Here is a 13822-nt window from a genome sequence, read left to right on the forward strand (position 1 = left end):
AGAGATCTCTTCCTCTCTTGTTCCGTTCATCTCGGTGAACACTTCCTTTGGATCCGTTAGTTCGCGAACGACCCGTCTCCACCCTCCAGCACGCACGGTACGGTAAACGCTTTTATTCAGGGAAGCAGCAATCGAGACCGGCATCACCCACCCTTTCTCGCATCGCTTCTTGGATTCTATAAAGATAATGTGTTCCATGGGTTCCGTAAGGTCGGATAGAGCTGGTAGGAAAGGCGTTTTATGCTTTTCTGGTTAACATACGTCTGTTTGCGAAATGAATGTCCAGACTAACATACGCCAGGAAAGAGTATTAGAAGCTGCAGCGTATCGGTAATAAGTTACCTTGACACAGGGTGGGCGAAATAAAACTTAAGAAGGATGGCGCGGCCGTGGACACGACCAGCGACTTTCCTGCGGTCAGGGCTGCGGGTGTCCAGCACGGCTCACTCTCGACTGGATGCAGCTGGTCGCACGATGGAGGTTTCCGAGACAGCTATGGCTGTGTGCCTCTGGAATCGTGAGGAGAAACGAAAGAAAGCGAAATAGCAGGTTGCAATCCCGTTCTACAATGGCAATGTTTGTTAATTTTTTGGTGGTAAAAAGAAGTACGCTGTTCATTTCAAAAGTTTTGTACACTGTAAGATACGATTCGAGAAAATAATTTCGCAAAATATCTTTAGAAGCCTTCGACATAATAATCTCCATTCTTGCTCGTTGCATCTTCCCTATGTTTTGGCAATTTCCGTATTCCGCATTGGGCGACTTCATTGTTGAGGTGTCTTATTACTCCGTCGCGTCCCTGGAAGCTTCATCGGTTGTAACGTTATCCACGGAGTTGTCCCGTAAGTTTGGGAAAAATCAGTCTCGTGGGCTCGTACCAGGATTGTATGGTGGGTGGGAAAGTATTTCCCACCCGTGTTTCCCGGATGTTTCTCTCGCTGGCAGTGCAGTATGCGGTGTTTCACTATCGTGCAAAATGAGCGCACCAGCTGAAAGCGTGTCAGGCCTTCTTTGACGAATTTTCGGGCGAAAAACATTTCGCAGAAACAGCCTGTACGAGTAGCACGCGCCGGTTGCAGGCGTTCCCTGGGGTACTCCGTTTGTAGTTATGAGTCCATTCGTGTCGTACGCAAAGATCGTCATCAGTTTCACCTTTGATTGTTGGCAGCTGAATTTTTTCGTGCGTGGACAGTCGGGACTTTTCTATTGTGACGAATCAGACTTCAGCTGTGGCTCAAAATCTCGTATAAAGGTTTCATCAGTTGCGACACTCCTTTTCAGAAATTATTCTTCTTCTGTCCGACGACTTTGAAGCAGTTCTGCAATTCTACTTTCTACTCTTCAGTGACATCATGCGGAACCCATCTGGCAGCAACTTTTCTTATCTTTAACTTTGCATTTTTAATTCTGTAAACCGAAGTAACACACACTCTGGACTCATACGCATTTCCCTCACATATTCTTCGCTGTTCCTCCCTCAAAGTGTCATCTGGGATGTTTAGTCTGTTGCAGCTTGTGGCCTTCCCCTTCTGGAGCTGTCCTCAGTGCTTTTCCGACCGACACGAAAACAAACAGACCACCGTGATACTGTGCTACGATCCACTACACTATTCCAACACACCTCTTTCAAAGTGTTGGGTTCTTTCCGCGTAGGGATTCGATTTTGATGTAGAAACGATGGTGACTACGCGTACCCCGACCCTGCTCGGTTTCAGATTCCGTTTTAAAACCGAATTACACACAAGACAGCCTCTCGAGCCAGCAAACTCATACCTGACCGTCACGCCTGAAGTCTCGCTCACTACTTAATCACGCCACCGTGACGGTCACGCATGCGCAGTTTTGACCCTCGTATTCAGCTACCGTCGTTTCATTTATGAGCTAGACGTTTCGCTGAGCGCACGTTAGGGATAACAGCAAATAAGTGGAGATCTTTCACGAGCCGATGAATGTAGACCCTAATTTAGCTCTAGGCCTCGTCAAGGCCTGGGGCCCTTACCGAGTGCGGTTGGGGAAGATATAGCGAAGAGAGGCGTGTTTCATTCCGGGATCGTTTTGTTGGCGCAAGAACGTTTCGAATATGCCCAACAAACTAAAACGGCAAGGGCCACAAGAAAGGCGTTGTGAATTACGGAGAGCATGTTTTGCAAGAAGAGTCGGGTAACATATTACTACCTTCCGCATACTTCTCGCGGAATGACGACGAGAAAATCAGAGAAATTACAGCCCATATAAGGACATTATTATATTATGTTATGAGACAAAACTTCTGCTATGTTTGATTGTACTGTTTAATGCAGTAAGCCTGTTTCAGTGTCATTCCCAATTACAGGTTGTATCAGTTGGTCCTGATATCCATTTTACATCGATATCTCTGTCGCTGTCATACAATTGTGTAAGTTTGCTCCTTTGGTGCTGTTGTAGCTATAGTAGACGTTTAACTTTTTATTGGAGCAGCTATTTGTGTATTTCTCTAATTGTGAATGTGTCGTGGCACCTGACCCAAATGTCCACACAGCTGCCATGTTGCCTGCCTTCCGAAAAGTCTTCGATACAGTTTCGCCCCCTCGAATAATTAGCGAAACAAGAGTATACGGAATATCGGACTAACTGAGTAATCGTATTGAAGAGTTCCTGGCAAACAGAATAACGCATGTCTTCTTAACGGAGAAAAACCATCAGATTAAAAAGTAACTTCGTGTGTACACCTAGGTAGTGTTAGTAGACCATCACTCATCACAATATACACTGACGGAAAAAAATCACAAACGCAAGAAATAATTAATGCAAAGTAATGAAATGCTTAGGTAACATATTTAAATGATTAACATTGCAAGAACGTAGGTTAATGTAAGTGCGAAATAAGCCACTGTAAACGTGAAATGCTGGGACATAAATGACTGGTGTAACCGCCAGAATGTTGAATGCAACCACGGAAACATGCACGCGTGTGTTGTTCAGGTGCCTGACATCAGTTTGTGGGATGGAGTTCCGTGCCTATTGCACTCAGTGGGTCAATACAGTGACGGTTAATGCTCTTTTTGGATGATGCTAGAGCTGAGGTCAGATGATGTCCGGTATGTGCTCGATTGGAGGCAGATCTGGTGATCGAGCAGGTAAAGAGAACGCTTCGACACTCCGTAGAGCCTGTTGGGTTACAACAGCGGTGTGTGGGCGAGCGTTATCCTGCTGGAAAACACCCCCTGGAATGACAGCACGACAGGTCGACTCATCAGACTGACGTACAAACTTGCAGGCATGGTGCGCGGGATAGCCACGAGAGTGCTCCTGCTGTCGTACGAAATTGCAACCCAAAGCAGAACTAGGTTTAGACCGTTGTGTCTAGCACGCAGACAGACTGGTTTGGGGTCAGTGGAATGAGTGCTACAGGGTGTCTGTGTCGGAGCTTTCCTTGAAGTAAGCGATTTGTAACAGTTGGTTGTGTCACTGTGGTGCTCAGATAGCTGCTGCAGATGTAGTACGGTGGTGTTCGCCCTGGACAGTGGCACGTGGACGTCCGTCTTGCGACTGTACATTCTCGTGACGACAGCTGGCAGCAATCATGTGCAGGGGCTGCAGTCCTGCAGTATCGCAAAAGGAACACCCAGCTTATCAAAGCCCTATTAAACGACCTGGTTAAAGCTCAGTGGGCAGCTGATATGGCGTTTTTGTTGGGCGCCACTAGACCCGCTCTTACGCGTCTGACCAATCTCAAACTTAATTAACGCTAACGACCGTTACTGCGTGTATTTCAAGCACACCTGATATGCATCCTCGTAGTCACACTACTATTGCCATTTTTATACGACTGGCGCAAAATATGAATAGACATCATCTTCCAGGTGCAGAAACACGTCTGCCAACTTTCGTTCCACCGAGCGAGGTGGCGCAGTGGCTAGACACTGGACTCGCATTCGGGAGTACGACGGTTCAATCCCGCGTCCGGCCATCCGGATTTAGGTTTTCTGTGATTTCCCTAAATCGCTCCAGGCAAATGCCGGGATGGTTTCTTTGAAAGGGCACGGGCGACTTCCTTCTCCGTCCTTCCCTAATCCGATGACCTCGCTATCTGGGCTCCTTCCCCCAAAACAACCCCAACCCAACTTTCGTTTATGTCGCACAACTCCTTCTTGGTGTTGCATTTTGTTTTTTTCCGTTAGTGTACATTTGTGACCTGTCGGATAACATCGGAAGTTTCATAAGGCTTAAGGTCTACACAACTGTAGCGGAATGCAGGAAAACATGCAGAGGATCGACGCTCGGTACAGGGATTGGTACTTGCCGTTCAACATAAGCAAAGTAGACACAAAGACCCATCATTGTATGAATACACGATTGCATCACACCCACTGCAGTATGGAGTTATTTAAATTGGAACGACCATATAAAACTAATCACAGGAATGGTAAAAGCTAGACTAAGATTCATTGGAAGAATCCTGAGGAAGTGTAGTCCACCCACTATGGAGGCAGCATACAAAATCCTCGTTCTGCCAATATTTGAAAGTTTCTCATCAGCTTGGGATCCCTACCAAATAGGGCTGAAAAGCGAAACAGGGATGATCTGATGAAGAGCGATACTTTTCGTCACAGTTTCATTTAGTAGCCGCGAAAGCGTCATGGTGATACTCATCCAATTCCAGTGACGGACGTTACAAGAGGCGTTGCGCTCTGCAGTGTGGCTTGGTTTTAAAATTCTGAGAGCATACCTTCCTCCAAAAGTCAACCAGTGTAGTGCTACCTGCGACAAATATCTTGCGAAATTACCACGAAGGTAAAATTAGAGAGACCGAGCTCACACGGAGGAGTACCGACAATCGTTCTTCCCGCACACCATTCGGGATTGGAACAGGAAAGGGGGATGTATCAGTGGAACACACAGTACCTTCCACCACATCCTAGGATTGTTGATATTTTTTAAAATATCGTGAATCCAATGTATCAATATTTAAAAGATGTCATTACTGGTCCTCGATATATCGAAAAAAGGCATCGATATATCATCGGAAAAAATGTCTACTTATCGGCCTGTAAAATTATCGGCTGCACATTTTAAATACACTACCGAATTTTTTATTAGATGTTCTGTACATCAACAAGGTACCAGATGGCTTATTCCCCTTAGAGCAAGAACTTAACGGAAAACGATGCACGTTCACGCTTGGCGATAACCACTTTGCTCACTGCATATAAGTAGCACAATAAAAGGCATCCATTGGATCCCTCGTCTAGTTTCGTCACATATCGGATGCGTCCGGTACACGTCATGTCCACTTCTCTGTTTTTTCATTCCTGTGACCTAGCAGTTGTAGCGTCAAAATTCTGTGATGAAATTAAACATTGCACTTTCTGTTGGTAGCGCCGAGCGCCGATTACGTCATCATTTCCAACCACAAAGACCAATCTTGTCAATTAGATTTCTGTTCATGATTTTCAGCAACTGTTTTTGAACAGTACCAATGTGAAGAAATACCACACTAATTGCGTTAAAAAAATTTTAACGCAACTGGAGTGCTGTTTCTTCACATCGGAAATCTTATTTCATTCAAACCGCCATCTCTGAGTGCAGTCGGCCTTCTTCTTTGTGCCACCTGCATTTGCTTCATACGGTCAAAGAGAAAGACTGGACTTGGTGTAAGCTCAAAAAGTAGTAATACTCGTTCACACAGTGAAAGTAAAATTATGTTCTACTACAATTTCAAATATTTACCGAAAATTTGCGAAAAAATGTAATATAAAATAAGAATACCGTCACTCGATAATGACATTTGGATACCGATATGTTGATATATCGGGGGATAATACGTCGTCGAATTATCGATGCTTTTGGAAAAAATAAGTATTTATATATCGATTTTTGTCAACAACCCTATCAAAATCAACGCCTTAGGTTATCATTTGCTACACCTGACCGGCCAGTAAATTCATTATACCATCGCTGTTAATTAATTCATTTGTCGCTGCTGAAGTGACATATTCTACGTTACAGAAAAGTTGTTTTCCTGTCGATTGTTTTACTAAAATATACAAGACTAAATAAATGAAGTGTAGCCCCAAACAACATTTCTAGCAGCGAGTATGACGTAACACTGTGCAGACAGACGATTTATCATATAGGAACCGCTGCACTATTAGACACTTCACTGTCGACGCTACTGTGTGCAGTGATATACCGTCGTTGGATGACCCTAAAGAAACGCAGAAATACTGTTTCAAAATTTGCAGTTAGTGTTACGAGCGGCAGCTGTCTATAAACGTGCGTAAGTTTAAGACAATTTCTACAACGAAGAGGATGAACCGAAAAGAATACGATTACAGTATTAGTGGTAAATATGTTATGCACACCACATCGTATACGTATATTAGCGATAGTACTAAGAAGCAATTTAAAATGGATCAAGTAAACTTGAAATAAGAAAGGCTAATAGGAAAATTAGATTTCTTGTAAGGATTCTGCGAAGCAGCAGTGTAAAGGGAATCGCATCCAAGACGATAGTGTGAGCAATTCTAGAGTACTGTTCCAATTTTTGGTGTCTTTTTCAAGTAGTCTTGACAACCGACATTGAAATAATTCAGAGACTCACTACTACCATCAAACAAGTCTGTATCAGCCATAAGAAAGCGTAATAGAAATTTTCGGGAACTTAAATAGGAGTCTTTGGAAGAAAGAGGACTCATTTATCACGAAGTTCTGTCGAATACGTTTCAAGAATTGCATTCGAAGAAGTGTTCCACCATGATGGCACGACTATTGCGTATCTCGCGTTTGTATCATGACAATAACATGAGAGAGATTGCGGCACTTACAAAGGGAAATAGAAAGTCAGTAGCAGAATGCAACTTGACAGAAAATCGATAATATTGATATGATATACCTTCCGTTATACACTTTACAGTAGCTTGTGGAGTACACAGAATATGTAGATGTAGATATAGATGCTAGTTGGAGTGTAAACGGGAACGTACATTTACTCTGAGACGAGGTTGGTCATCCGAGTGCTTAGTTACTATAAGCACGCAGAAAAGATATGATAACGCATAGGGGCTGGTCAACAGGTAGCACTTCTGCCCGCGTAATTGCAACTCATTAGCAGCAACCCTATGCTTAACCAGCAGCGGTCGGTAGTAAGGCGTGCGATGTCCTAGAACCTAGGCCTCAGTCAGGCTGCCTGTCAACTAATGCATTCTAGACGTGGCGCGTACGGATGGCGTTTACAGCAATTAAGTTTTGTTACTGATATGTTGGTACATCTTGCTCAATAACCTTGTATCAAATGTAGACTTAGTCTGCGCGAATTTTTAAAGTAGTCGTGTTGTATTATGTGAGAATTCATTCATTTTGATAACCTGTAATACTGCGCTATCACTCGCTTCTAACTTTTAAAATGTCAGAACAGTTCATCGACAACGGATTACCATCTAAAAAGGCGAAGGTATACAAGGAGTTTGTTCCTTCATTTTCAACAGTTGAGATTTGCGAGGCTGAATTCAAATATAGCTTTATTACTCTTGAAAATAACAGATGTCAGCATTTTTAAAGATTTTGTCACACGATTTCTCGAAAATAGGTGTTCTAGAATCAATATGTAATGCTGATCCTAAAAATTGTTATTTTGTTATATAATGTCAGGCTTTTTCAGAAAATAAAATATCAAATTTTTAAGATAAATAAGAAATATTACAATAAATTTTCTAGCAAGGTCTACCTTTTTATAATTATTGCTTCTTAGGCGTATACTAAAAATACTATGAATGGTTCCCATAGTAACTTATTTCCTCGCAGAACATCCAAATTTACTGTCCCTCTTCCACATCCAACAACATTCGTTCGTCAGACTTTCATTTCATCTTCCCTAGTACCGCTTCGTCACCTCCTTAATGTCCTTAAGGTCGTTTACTGCTTGCTCTTCACTTTAACGTCCCAGGTTTTCAGGAATGTATTAAGTATGTGAAATTAGGAAGAGAACGTTTGTCCTCATGTTACACACCAACTTCCTAAAGTATTCTAACATAGTTTTGACAGTGTTCTCCTTGTAGAACAGACCTTAAAAACTGCTCCACCCAACTTAATGTGATGTGTAGTGGCGCAATCTATATTTCGCTTTGTGATCTGAAAGCGGTTCATGCTAGCTTTTGATATGCTAAAGGGATTTATCTCATTTATTACCTAGCAATTGGATAAAACCATAACCAGCAATTAATACTGGTATTATCTGGACCAAGTTGATGAAAAAAATATTTGTTGAGATATTTTGATTGCACAGTTTTAAGGAACATTTATTATCAGGATTGTAAAAGGTGCTTTAACTATTAGAAAACGGAGGGATTTGAAGTAAGAACGATTGATAATACTACCCATTATTCGGATGTGATTTAGCAATTGTTATACTTTATCAGCAATAATTATTTACATAACGTAACCTCACTTTAAGAGTCAAGAGAGTTCGTTCGACTATGCCTTTCAAGCGGCAATGCTATCATCATCGGGTTGCTGACATTCAGTTTTTGGCATTCATAAAATTGAATAAAACAAAATAATAAACACATTAGAATTTAGGTCCTCGTTTTAATAAATAATCCACTTTACACAATACTACCGTACAGCAAGGCCTGTCTTCTTCTTTAGCCATGACTTGACACTATGGGCACTTACTATTTTTCTTGATAAAAAATTATTGCTGCATCCATCCTATTCACAATGTTCGGCGACCTCTTACTTCTATCGATTCCCACAGTGAAACAAATTTCTGATAGAAAAACAATCTGACTACAGAGAACAGTTCTGGTAGCCCTTTTTTCGCTGTTACTTTACTTAATTTCTTTCTTAATTCGCATTAAGCACCTCAGAAAATATTCATTTGAAGATATGTACAGGAATGTTTTGTAGGTACCGACACCTCGTTTATTACCAGGCACAGTTCAAATGTCTCAAATGGCTCTGAGTACTATGGGACTTAACTTATGAGGTCATCAGTCCCCTAGAACTTAGAACTACTTAAACCTAACTAACCTAAGGACATCACACACATCCATGCCCGAAGCAGGATTCGAACCTACGACCGTGGCGGTCACGCGGCTCCAGACTGTAGCGCCTAGAACCGCTCGGCCACTCCGGCCGGCGCAGGCACAGTTGTGACGCTACAAAGGCAGATGGCTGATACAGCATGAGAACAAACGTCGAAACCGACAGGTGCTAGGCGCCAGCGGTGGGGCCAGACTGAATGTTCTATAATTTATGAGCCGAGTAGCTTTCAGAAGTAATGAATACATCGATGAAAGGCTCTTTATTAATTAAAAGTACCTCTATTATTTTGTAATATCAAATATCTGGGCTGATAGAAACAACTTGTGACCCATTGGCAATCGATCGCTCAAGAACCTACACAAGGTAGTATAAGCATAAAGTTGAACTCTCAGGGGCTGCACTGATTTTGGAGATGAACGAGGAGTCGTTGTTCCGACACCGTCTGATTCACACTTTCGCGTCGGTCGATCGCAACAGTCGAATGTGCAATGCAAAGTGGCTATGACTGTCACTTTATTACTATAATAGCCATTTTTCAGAATGAAAGACATTAATGTATGTTTGTTTTAATTAACGTCGTAGTCAGAAAAACGACATGACAAAAAATATTTTCCGCTGTTTCATTTTCCAAAGTGGGGAGGGATGGGGCATACTGATTTACTCATAGTCACCTGCGTGGTTTAGAAACTACAAGGCGTTCACAAAACAGACACATACAGCTCGTACCTCCAAGTTTGTAACTCATATTACAGCTGCTCAGTATGGGCGCCGTTTGTGACGCAGAGAACGTCAATAATTGCGTGCTATTCAGCGACACGAATTGCCCGAGGCGGCGCAACATCAGCTCGATACGCACATCTGTTCACTGCGTTGCCTATATGAAGGCGCGAGCTAATTCGATGAGACCATACGGAAGAGAGGATTAACTGAGAAACCTGAAGACTCCACAGTCAACAGGAGCAATCTGTAATTAAAAGAAATCTGCAAACTATTAGCAGGTTTCCCATTACCCGTGGGACATTGGTACATAGTAAGATCGTGCAGCATACTCCACTAGTTCCCTCATAGCCTAACGTGGGACACATACGTCCCAGTTGTAGACAGAGGGTTACATTTTTGTAAACGTTATAGGATACCATCAGAACGTTACTTCGTCTGATACAGTGGGAAGTACTGGCGACTACTTTGAAACTTACACGGACATACGAGAAGGATGCGGTGCCGTATAAGGTCTAAAGTCAGAGTACGACATTTTTATGGTAGTTTATTTGCATTCCAATCAAAGTTATCTGTTCTTTGCGTTTTCTTATGTAGCCAAGCTGCGGAGCAACGGAGCAAACGCAAGACGCTAAGTGGTAACAGACTCTTAGATGAACAGACTTCATAAGAACGCGCCTGGCGTTTCGTTCTTAACAGGAAGTTAATACTGCATTGGTAGGTTCCCAAATATGGTAGTCGTTATAATACACAGCCAGAGGTGGGCATTCTGCAGCTCTTTCAAAATCGTTCTTCAAGAGTGTCATCTGCTCACTGGAAAAAACTTTGAAAAACGTGCACGGACCTATTTCCGCGTATAAGTATTAACTTCCATTACGTCTTCAATTTATTCATTGTGAAATGTCGGAGATAATACTACATACAAGCACTGTGGTATGACGAAAATATCTTCTGTGCTACAGCGGAGAAGCAGGAAGCGCTACCCATATTTGCTAACAGAATAAGTGAATCAACACCACAACTTCTACATAATATTTGTGACTTTACAAATAAACAGACAGACATCTACCTTTCTATTGACGGCAGACACTATAAAGGAATATCATACAACGTTATATGTTGATGTGGACAGTTCGAAAGAAAAACATTTATAATGATTTGTTATAGCTATTACATAACTGTTTAACCCACGTTTGAAGGATCATAGGTTTTTGCAGACTATGATTACTAATGTTACATGAAAAAGGACGTCAATCTAACAGTTTTTGCTTATACAATTACAGAATTGAAACCGAAAGCAATGTTGTGACGGAATCGCTTAGAAGATACAGGGCTACCAACTGTGGTAAATGAAAATACTAGACGCTGCAACTCGTTTGTTTCGTAGGAAAAACAGTAAGGTAAACTGCAGGGCCTCGCTCAAAAGTGATGAATCACTGGCGACTTGCAAAGGCAGCTAGCGACGGAAGTGTCAACGTCGACATTAAGGGTCACCAATTTGTTTCGCCCATTGATAGTCATTATGGCGAAGATAAACTGCAGTTTTTAGTAACACGCTGGCTGTAGTGGCCGAGCGGTTCTAGGCGCTACAGTCTGTAACCGAGCGACCGCTAAGGTCGCAGGTTCAAATCCTGCCTCAGGCATGGGTGTCATTAGGTTAGTTAGGTTTAAGTAGTTCTAGGGGACTGATGACCTCGGATGTTAAGTCCCATAGTGCTCAGAGCCATTTGAACCATTTTTTTAGCAAAAAATAAGTCAATATTGTGGATAACTGATCTTAAAACAATTACAACAGATTATAAGATCAAATTGCGGACTCTCATTCACCCACGCTATTCCTCAAAATAAACATATACCTGTGTACAGACACGTAGAAATTGTAAAACCTGTCATACAATATAAGAACATGTTCTGGAAGGCAAAGGAACACATCGGAAGAAATGTTTCAGACTATACAATAAACTAAAGAGTTTGGGTAGCCTGTCATTAAAAAAAAGCGACTGTCAGTTGCGCACTCATATAATTGACTTTTAAAATAAAGAATGTATTAGATGACCCAACTAAGACGCAAATTTATTATTATGCGTGCAGGTTTTCGAAAATGCGAGTGGTTATTCCATTTTAATCATCGCCTGACGCCCAACTTGGTCACTTGACATGAACTGCCTTGCTTGCTTAATGCTCTAGAGTCATCTTTATTAACTCGATACTTAGGTTCGCAGAGGCTAGGACTACATGTGCCGAAAGTACTATCTTAAAAAGTTTCTTTTTTATGTTTTATCGTGGACTGGTCTCGCAGTGCCAGGACGCTAAGTTTTGTTCACGAATATTCGAGATATATAGCAATTCGTTACCTAATTCGTCTGACCCTTAAACAGTTGTGAATAAATGTATGCATTACTACCTCCACCATCTGTATGTTTGTTTCTCGATATTGAACTTTCACAGAATTAAAATTTTTGATTATCCTCTGTGCGTTTATAGGCAGCGTTTTACAATATTTTTTGAACGGAGAGAAAAGCTTTTCTAGATTTCACGATGGATATTGCGGTACGATAGTTATAATCAGAATAAATATAAACTGATTTACTATTTCGCCTGCTTGAGCAGACGAATAAATATTACAATGATTATTATGACGCTTTATATGTATTAAAAGAGGAGATCCGTTCCGTTCGAAGGCCTTACGGTCCAGAATCGGTATCCCAATATGCAAACTCGCCGCGAGCATTGAGGCAGTCATCCCACGAACGCACTAGGCTGAAGAAACCCGTTTGGAAAACACCGTCCTGCTGCGTGAACAAGTCCAAAACTGCCCGCTGCATACCGTCGTCCCTCAGGAATCGCCGGCCCTCCAAGGCCTTTAAGGGACCAAGGCGTCATAATCGCACGGGGAGAGGGATCAGGACTATAGGACAGGTACTCGAGTGCCTCCCATTTGAGTTGGTGTCACTTGTGAGTTACTACATTTACAATGTTCGGAAGCAGCAGCACACCTTCACACAGTTTTCCACAACGGTAGTTTTCGAGATATATGCTGCCCTGTACACATTCTTCATTCTCCTGTGGATATCTACCGGTGTTTTTCCTTCAGCAACAAAGGAAAAATATAACAGCATCCATCCTGTTTGGGCGCATTTGGTAACATCGCCTTACTTCGCGTTTTCGTGTTTGCAGCACGACACGAATGCGCCACTAATATCTTGCCTGCTTACCGGAGTGGCGCTGTGTTTGCATGTATGCTGCAGGAAAACTTTTTGGTCGCCCCTTACACAACACTAGTTATTAACTATTATGCTGTTTGCGTCCATAAAATGATATCCATTATATTTCTCATAAGACAGGAACAAAACCGTCTCAGAAAACGAAGTTTGAAAGTCTTACAATGTTTGTGTGAGGTGGACAGTATATTGATAATCACTAAGGGCGCATTAGGAGTAACCGAGCAATCTGGCACAGATTTGTAACACCACACTGCCTGAAATACACACACAAGAGAGCTACAATAAGGAGCATTACGGGCGACCGAGGTAATCTCACACGGATGCCCACTGGCTGTATTGGTCGGAATACTACATAACAGAAAGATGCCTGAACGAGAGTGGAATTCATTTAGAGAACATCTGAATATTAACCTGGTAAAAACGTTTCAATATTTGCATGAGCAGCGAGACCGTTACAGCTAGAAACTTTCATTTTATAGTAAACGGACTGCGCGCTGAAATGAACCTTCACGACAGACTCAAACTGCCCGTTGGGGTATAGTCCTGATCTTCCCCCTAACTATAAATGTTCTAGTGTAGTATGTAGAATGCTTCGGGATCAGATAATTCTAGTATATCTAAGTCATAGCCACCCTTTTTTACGTAATGTATCTCTAAGATTGTCATGGGATAGCACAAATTCTGGACAAAATATGCACGCTCAATAAAGTTAAACCTGCTTCGTAAAAGTGTGTTGCCGTTTAAGCGAATTCCTAGACGTAAAAATATTATTTGTTGTATACTGGTTGCACGTTCCTCTCGCTTAGTAGCCTCCTGTACTTCCAGGTACCCACCACCGAGGGCACATACGCCTAGAA

General features: G+C 42.1%; 1 protein-coding gene across 2 annotated transcripts in view; it reads right to left on the reverse strand.

The window, feature by feature from the left end:
• The window catches only part of LOC126298491 (homeobox protein SAX-1-like), a 92461-nt gene that overhangs the window by 54782 nt on the left and 23857 nt on the right, over window positions 1–13822 (reverse strand). The window contains exon 3 of one of the 2 annotated variants that reach the window (XM_049989827.1): window positions 9443–9476. The exons of the other annotated variant lie outside the window; for it this stretch is intronic. Coding sequence (XP_049845784.1) covers window positions 9443–9476 — 34 coding nt within the window. The remainder of the gene's footprint in view (window positions 1–9442; window positions 9477–13822) is intronic. 2 annotated transcript variants of the gene reach the window in all.

This window comes from Schistocerca gregaria, chromosome X (assembly GCF_023897955.1).
Source record: "Schistocerca gregaria isolate iqSchGreg1 chromosome X, iqSchGreg1.2, whole genome shotgun sequence".
NCBI lineage: Eukaryota > Metazoa > Arthropoda > Insecta > Orthoptera > Acrididae > Schistocerca > Schistocerca gregaria.